This window comes from Leptosomus discolor, chromosome 15, assembly GCF_034619465.1.
Source record: "Leptosomus discolor isolate bLepDis1 chromosome 15, bLepDis1.hap2, whole genome shotgun sequence".
In the NCBI taxonomy this organism is placed as follows: Eukaryota; Metazoa; Chordata; class Aves; order Leptosomiformes; family Leptosomidae; genus Leptosomus; species Leptosomus discolor.
Genome location: NC_141405.1, coordinates 10,150,858 through 10,159,348, shown reverse-complemented (window position 1 = coordinate 10,159,348; position 8,491 = coordinate 10,150,858). Strand labels below are relative to the sequence as shown.

The following is an 8,491-nucleotide window of genomic DNA, read 5'->3' as shown; positions in this document are numbered from 1 at the left end:
TTGTGTTTCTTCTCCTGAACCATTAAAAATACATTAAAGATGTCAACAGCTAATTACTCTGACAACTAGCTTTACTTCCCCTTGTGCTTTTTCCGCATCAGACAGGCTCAAAGCGAGGAGGACATGAGAGTTTTTCTCCTAAAATCACAGACTGAAAGGGTAGGAATATATCGCTGTGGGTGGATTTACTCTTAGTCACACACAGGATATTTTCAGCTACTTTCTGGCACACCGTGGAAAAGCAACGGAAAGTGAAAAACCAAAGGAATAAAAAATCCTGGTAGACCATGTAACACACAAAGTGATCGTTTAATTTCTACTCAGGGCTTTCATGAGGAAGTGAAAGTCTAATCATGTATTTTCAAAGCATCTTAGCAAAACTGGGAATGCGTCCTAGCAAAACTGGGAATACTCCTGCAACAGATAGCGTGGGTTCAGCTGAGCCCAGCCTAAAAGCAACCCAGCAGCCGTGCAGTGTTGGGAAAGGTCTTGCGCATCCCCATGCACTTCTCCTGGTCAATGAACAGCGAGTTGGCTTTGGTGGCCAGGTCATGCTCCAAGATCGACTTGGCATGCACCAGCATTTGCAGTATGTTCTCGGCGTCTCTCAGCCGCTGCTGAAGGCTCTGGATCGTCTCATTGATTTCATGGACCTCATTGACGAGGCTGGAAAACAGCAAGAAATGCCCATTAACAGTCCCGTCACGGGGGTGGTTTCTAGCACGGCGTTGGTGATGGGCCCCTTGGGGACAGGATTTCCCCCTTCAGTGTGCTCGGAGTAACTCAACCCCTCATTTCTGGCAGATGCACGGGAAAGGCGAGGGCAGAGCTCCTCCAGACCTCCGTGGGCAGGCATGGTTAAGTTTGCTCTAAGGCTTCGGCGATGTGCAGCCTCATCTCCTGGAGCAGCTTGTGCCACCGAGAAGAGGGATGAGCAGCTGTGGTTTCCTGTTCCTGTTTGGTTTTGCGGGTTTGTTGGTTCACCCACCCGGATCTCCCTGTGCAGCGTTCCTCCCCACACCCACGGATGCACACACAGCAAAATGGGGGAGCTGGGAGAGGCTAAAAGTGAATGTGAAACAAGTGGAGGATGGAAAAACCCAATGGCATGCAAGGGCTGGGTTTATATGGCTTCTAAAAAGCTTCACGTGGAGTCATTCCCAGAGGGCTCCTAGGAGGAGGGGTGAGGTTTGGGGTGCCTCACCCCTCACATGGGGTGCTGTTGGGCACTCAGGGCAGCCTGCTCCTCCACGGCCCCTTGGGGTGCAGTCCCAAAGGGCTCACTATGTCCTTGAAAGGATTTCCAGTGTCCTCAGGGGAGGTGAGGACAGCCCTTACTGCTTCTCCACATGGTGCATCCTTTCTTGCAGTGACCCAAAAGGAAGCAGCTAAGTGCTCTCAACACAAGCCTGTCAGAGATTAAAGGGCTTATACTGCAAAACTAAGCCATCCAACAGCTGGGAAGCAGGCAGGAGAGTAGGTGAGGTTTACCCAAGTGGGAAAAATCCATCCCTTCACGGGGTGGTATCAGGCTGTACCCGGCCATGGGTACAGCCTCCTTCGTGGGTGCAGAGCTCTTCTACCACCCCGAGGCCAGGATACCTAATCATTGCTCTTGATTATACCAGTGCACTTATGGAATGACTCTTTGGGGAAAAAAAAAAAAAAAAGATTAATTTTGTCATCCAGTGATGCTCCTGAGCGCTACGACCAGTCACTCCTCAAGGACCCTCCCAGCCCTGGGTCCTGCCTTACCGGAGCTGGGCAGTGTCCCGGCACAGCTCCACATTGGGTCTCCGCGTGCGCTCATCCAGCCGGGTCTGAGCCACTTTTAACACTAGACCATTGTCCCTAATGGCTTTTCGAATGGCTTCTATGTTCATCTCGATCTGGAAGATTTCCTGCAGTGTCTGGCATGAAAAAAACGCATTCATAAATTAAATGATATATTCTCAAGTGACCACATCATTTCCCTTTTCTCCTGTCCATCTGCAGAAAAAACCAAGTTGAATAAGCAGACCCTGGGCTCAGACCCCTGTCGCTCTGACACATGCCAAGGCACAGATCCAGCAGATTTCTTTTCAAGGAAAAGCCTCTCTTTGCTGTTGCTGTCACATCGGAGGAGATTTTGGAGCAGTGATGGATCTATTGAATTACCAGCTACCCAAAATTACTGCTTGCAGGAATTGATCATCCATCAATAGCAACTCATAGAGGGAAAGTTTTTAATGGATCCTCAATTAAAGACGTGACATCAGCCTGCAGAGCTGCAAGCCCAGTCTCTGCTCAGTTAATCGATACCGTGTCAAGCTCTTTTCAGGAAGCTTTCCATGAGACCCAGCAGTCCGAGCCAGGTGCCCATCACTGATCTCCACTTCCCCTGCTTGGCAGAGCCATGCGGGAAACACACGGCTGACCATGCAGCAAACCTGGAGCACTGAGCCTGAAAGCATGTCCTTGGAGGAGAAGGGAGCCTGCAAACCCCCCGGCAGGCACCCCAGTAGAGGCCCAGCAAAGACTTTCTGCAGGGCAGCCAGCACTTCTGAAGTAACTACCAGGAGATGCAAACAGCATTTCCACCTTCTGCTTGAAATCCCTTTGCTGCTGGGCACTAGGGAAATAAAGGATCCCTTGAGAGGAAGTTACAGTGCCAACTTGTCCTGCTCCAAGGAGAATGTCCCCAGTACTTGGAATTTCAAACAGATAATGATACTATAACCAGCTCCTTGTAGCAACCGTTCCTCTTCTTGGGCCAGGTCTGTGTGGAGAGTGGTGTCACTGGGAAGTGACGGTGTCACACCGAAAGGGAGGGGTTCAGGCTACCTTGGCCAGGTGGGTCTGAATCTTGCTCTTGGCGTCAGCTGTCTCAGCGATGCGGTTGGCAAAGGCGACGTTCACCCTGTTGAACTGGCGCCACATCTCGTTGGCCGTCACCACCAGCAGGTTCTCGAGGTTGTCCCGCAGCTTGGCGGAGGCCGCCCGTTCGCTCTGGGAGAGGAGAATGTTGTCGTCCGAGAACTTGGCCCACGACTCTGGCACCGAGATCCTGGGGAGGAGGAAGGAGAGGCCTCCAGTAAGCCCATGCTGCTGAAGCTGGCCATGGCCAGGCATGCCATGGGAGCAGTGTGGATTAAATGCAGGTTAAAGCTACGCTCTTAATTTGACCACATGAAGGTAAAACACCTGGACACCATTTGTTCGATATGCTTATGAAATGATGACATGTTCATGAAGACAACTGTGGTACTTATGAAAGCCCAGACAAAGCAAAGATTCCCCCAGAAAAATGAAGATTTTAGTCAGACCTCATATTTACACGTTCGAGCCATCTAAGTGCCAAGTGATTCCCAGCTTCACGTCGACGCGCAGATTGCAGTCAATTAATTTTGCTCATAACTTATCTCAGTTTCATACTAAACTGAACAAGCATTAGATAATATTCATTTCCCTGTCTGTGCATTCACGATGAAGTTCACGCCTGTGCAGTAGGCCAGAACAAGGTCAACAAAAGACTTAAATACCACATAAGCCCCATTTAAAACATGCTGGTTCTCGGCACATTTTGCCCCCCTCTGAATTTTAGCATCAATCCTTTGCAATTCATTTGCAATATGTCTGAGCTGTGAATAATTATTCAAATATTAGAAAGATTGAATCAATCTATGCCCCTCCATAAACTGCACGCGTCCTTGTGAGCAGCAGATATATTCCCTCAGCCCTTTGCCACTTAGCGCATATCTCTGCGAGTGCTGGTTTAGGTCACCATTCATCTACTGCAGAGCCGAAGCTGAATTCCTGGCACCCAAAAGCAGCTGAACCGTATCCCAGGACCATGCTCTCTATTTCTTTATCTTCTGTGTCATTTCGGCTCCCTGCCAGGCCCTCTCCATGCAGGGGTGAACCCCCCAGACGTCACGTCAACCAAGAGCGCTCATGCAAGCACTGACACATCTTTGAAAATACGCATAAACTTAATGAGCTGTGCAGAGGTGTTGGGCTGAGTTCATTTTCAGGCTGATCTCTGAACCCTGATATAATGTGTAATTAGGTGGGACTCGCTTTCACCCACTGGGTGTTCAGCATCCAGCTGAAAGCAGAGGGTTGTTCTCCCTTTATGGTGAGCAGGGAGAAACGGCCCCTCCAAGATGGGTGTTTCCAGGCAGGATGGATGTGCCATGCAGAGACACATGCCTTTACAGTGGGCTGGGGACAACCCGTTCCCTGCCAGGGCGAGGCACCGCGCATCCCAGGGACAGCTCGGTGCTTTCGTGCTGCCCAGCGTGCACTCACGTGGCGTCAACCCGCTCCACCCCTCGGAAGTAGCTGATGCCATCGGAGGTGTTCCTCAGGTGGTGGCACTTGTCGTCGATGCGGTAGGCTGTCTGCTTGTTGGCCAGGTCCCTCTCCAGCTCATGCTGGGCTGCCCTGTTGGACCTTCAACACACAAACAAGAGCCATGGGTGGGGATGTATGGGTGGAATGGTTTCCTCCCACCTGGGCAGCTACGTGCTCCTGTGGGCGCCACTGCCCGCTTCCCATGGAGCCTGCCCAGGTTTTACGGCTGTAGGGTGTGGGCAGAGGTGGGGGTCTGCCGGGGTTTCACATCGCAGCTGCAAATGCAGCATGAGAGAAGGAGCTCCTCCTTACGCGAGCTGGGCTTTCGCCTTATCCAGGTACTGCTGCATCCTCTCCTGGCAGGATCTGATGACGTCGGCTTCCTGGGCAAAGGCAAAACATGACCCCATCAGTATCCATGCTCAGTTGTCCTGGTCACACTCATCCCCTCAGGCCTCTCCAACCGTGCACACAGCAAGGACAAAGCAAACTGGCAGGGAGTGGAGAAAGTGCCCCCCAACCCCAGAGCGCTCACTTGTGCAGCTGAGCCTGGGCGCAGCGACCAGGAGGGGATGGGAGGGTGCTGTGGCCACAGCCATGGCCTCCCACTTCACTTTCAGGGTGGGTTGCCAAGTGTTTTCTCATCTTGACATCAATGTCAAGTGATGATTAGTTCCACTATAGGAGACAGGGACAGATCCTGACCTGATATGAACAGGCATAGAGGTTCTCTGGACCAGCAGCGCTACACATCCCCATCCCCAATCAGCATCTGCCCTTTTTGCTCCCCAAATGTTTTCTTCCCCAGGAGAAATCCCATCCATCTGGGACAAGAGGAGACGGACTTGAGTTTGGTGTAACTTTCTAAGCCATTTCTAAGAAACATCCAGCTCCACCGGAGGAAGGCATGTGCTGCTCTCAGCTCACTTGACTTCAGCACAAATCTATCGCGTTTGTGAAGCCCCAGCTACTGGAGGCAGGTGATTAGTGCTCCAAAACCATAATTTTTAAGCCCTCCTGTCTGCAGGAGCCAGCTGAAAAGCATGGCCTAAATATGTCCGAAACACTTAAAATCCAAAATGCCATTATGGAGATAACCAGCTCCAATTATTTTCTTAAAATCTCATGACCCTTAAACTAATCTTTTAATTTTTTTAGGGCCTGACTCATAAGAAAAAATCTTCTAACAGAGCAGTGGCTTCACAGTCCCAGGGGCTGCAGTTTCCTTCCCAGTTTCGCGATGCCTTTGCAGTGATTGTATTTTGTTGTACCCTGCGATAGGATCCCATCTTCTGTGCCAGCTCTCATCGTGTTTGCTTTTTATTCATAATTTAAAGCAGCCTATATAAAGGCAGGCAGGAGTGCGCGGTTTTAGGACTGCTATAAAATGCATTGCCTAAGCACACACAGTCTTACTGCGGCCACGCTGCTCTGAGCAAAGCAAAGCTGGGGGTAGATGTAATATCTTTTATTAGACCAAGTAACATAGTTGGGAAAACCAGACAAGCTGTCGGGCAGACACTGCCTTCTCCATATCTGTGTGTGTGCATGTGTGCGTAATATATATGTATGTGACACAGATATATAGAGATATATCACATGTATGTGACAGATACTTATAGATCCTGTGCCGGCAGGGCTCTGAAAGGCAGGAGAGTCCCACAAGCTCCTTGAAGAGGGACAGAGGACCCTGATAGGCTACACAAACACACAGCTGGTTTTCAGCTATTCCTGCCTCTGGCAGGGCAAGTCTTACCCACACCGTGTGGGCACGCTGCTGCGTGGGGGAACGTCGTCCCCTGGCCCTGCAGGTTTTGGGGGTTTGAAGAGTTTAGCACCTCACAGGCACTAAGGAGCCAGAGAGGGAACAGGGCTGCAAAACCTGTTCAGAGTAGTTTAGGTAAAAATAACACATGATCTGTGTTGACAAACTTACCACAAAGAGCTGTTTCTCCACATCATCATGGACCAGGTCAATGCCCATCCTCTTCTCCCGGTGAAGCAAGCACTCCTGAGTGACCTGTTGGGGACATGCCATCACTGCTGGTTGCAAATCCCTACAGGGATGGTCCCCATGTCAAGTAATGTAAGAAATGAAATTGTAGGTGGGCACAGAGACGACAGCACGGGAAAAAAAGTGCCCAGGGCAGCTGGTTTAGCTGACAACGAGCAGCCGAGCTGCAACATCAGCATTAAATCAACGTGGGGGAGCACACGTGTCCCTGGCGCAGCCACAGCTGAAGGCAGGGACCTGTGTCAGGCTTGAGGCTGACCTCGCCAGAGCCTCGTAGGAGGACATGGGCTTTTGTCTCCCAAACCAGGATTTTGGATGTACCACTTATAAAAATATTTGGTTAAGCAAATACTGTTCTGATGGGCTCAGTACGTACTGATAGGGGAGGCAGCAGATGGCAAGGCATTTGTTTATTACTAACTTAACTAATGGTCTCTTAATAAAAACTTTCTAGACGTTACGGAGCTGCAATGAAACTTAATTGGGCGTCTGAATGGCTGCAGATGTTTCAGCAGTAGGCTACAGCTTGCAGCCCACCGGACAGGGTGCTTACCTGGCGAGGGGCCTCTGTCTCAGCCAAGGCTCTCTCCAGTCTTTTCTTCAAGTCTGTGAGTGCGTTCGTTTCCCCGATCATCTCATCCAGCTCATGGCAGAGCTCTGACTTCCAAAATTCTATCTCTTGGACACGATCTCCCAGGTTTTTGGTGCTTTCTACTTGGGTCTTCTTTGTCTGCTGATATTTATCGTGAATCAGACGGGAGGTATCGACTCTCAGACACTCGGCATTGCGCCGGGTAGTCTCCGACTCTTTGTAGTTGGTCAGATTGGACATGTACCAGTCGTCAGAGGTGTACCGGCTGAAGAGGGTTGTTCTGTTGGAAACAAAAGGAAGCATCTTGCTTGGGGGTAACCCCTGGGAGCTTTTGGAAAAGGGAGCCAAAGTTGGGTTGATGGCAGCTGCTTTGTAGTAGGCTCTGGGCATCCGGGGGAGGCTGAAGCTCTGAGGCAAGGGGTAGTAAGGAAAACGGTTCTTATAGCTTGAAGCCATGGTGCTGATGGCAGGCAGAAACTTGGTAGGTGTTGATCTTGGATGGGCATATGTTGCAGTTAAGGGAGATCCAACCAGCTCCATTCTTGAACGCCGCTATTCAGGTATGTGTCCTGCACAAAGGAGACAGAAGAAGACAACCTCACTCAGTAAGCTCCTGCACTTGCGCTACTTCTTACAGCGACACACGCAACTTAAAATACGAAGAGCGATGCACACAGCACCCACACATCGCCTGGACAGGCCTAAAACTCTTGAAAGCAAATCCCTTCTGACAGCATCCCAAGCATTTTTATATATAAGGATTTTACTTTGTTGTCAGTATCTCTCATCAGGTCTTGGAATGTAGAGAGAAACAAATCATGGCTACTAAGGAGAATGACAGATACTGTGCCTTCATTTTGTCTGTCCGTCCAATGAAACTGTAGTTGCTGATTCTCTGATGTTCATTTGTTTCTTTTGGCCAGCGTTTTTGCTGATCTTATAGTATTCCTGCTGTAATTTCCTCTTTAAAAGTTCCATTACCAGCCGTGATAGCTTTGGATGCACAGCTGCTACCAACCCAGCGCGGTTTGTGGGTGAGGGAATCCATCCTCATCATCTCTATTTTCACTTGCAGTAAAAGCTTGAGTGAGGTGTCCGCAGGTGAGCTGAGCTTTGCTTAAATTTGGACTATATCCAAATTTCACCCCACCCCTGCACCCACCCCCCCCCACCCCCCCCATTTCAACCTAAAAAGAACAGCCATCTCTGGACTTGCAAAGGAAGAAAAACATCTCTGGCTCACCTGCTGTAAAACAAATGCACTTGGAAAGGAGATATCCCACAAAGTCTTTTCAGAGCAGCTCGTAAACACCAGCCTTGCAGTAACCCTAAGGGGAAGAGTCACACAGGAAGATTTTGCTACCAATAACTGTGTAAGGCGTGTGGGTGCCATTGCTCTTTTCAGATTAAGGTTATCAGTCAATTTTATCAGAAATATAATGCAGAGGGGCCACCGAATGTACCTGACACACCTCATCTAAGGACAAACACTCAGGAGGGTATGCTGTGCTCGGTGTGAAGTTTCTGTATGGTTACAGGTGTCACCCACG

The 8,491-nt window shown here is 49.9% G+C and overlaps 1 protein-coding gene across 1 annotated transcript; it reads right to left on the bottom strand.

Moving 5' to 3' along the window:
• Window positions 1–449: 449 nt before the first annotated feature.
• On the bottom strand, window positions 450–7,481 carry LOC147414389 (tektin-3-like). The gene is made up of 7 exons (XM_086473511.1): window positions 6,903–7,481; window positions 6,272–6,355; window positions 4,648–4,718; window positions 4,291–4,434; window positions 2,824–3,046; window positions 1,756–1,910; window positions 450–666 (listed from the first exon to the last, which is right to left on the bottom strand). Exons 1-7 carry the CDS (start codon window positions 7,479–7,481, stop codon window positions 450–452), a joined length of 1,473 nt encoding a protein of 490 aa, XP_086329637.1.
• Window positions 7,482–8,491: the final 1,010 nt, after the last annotated feature.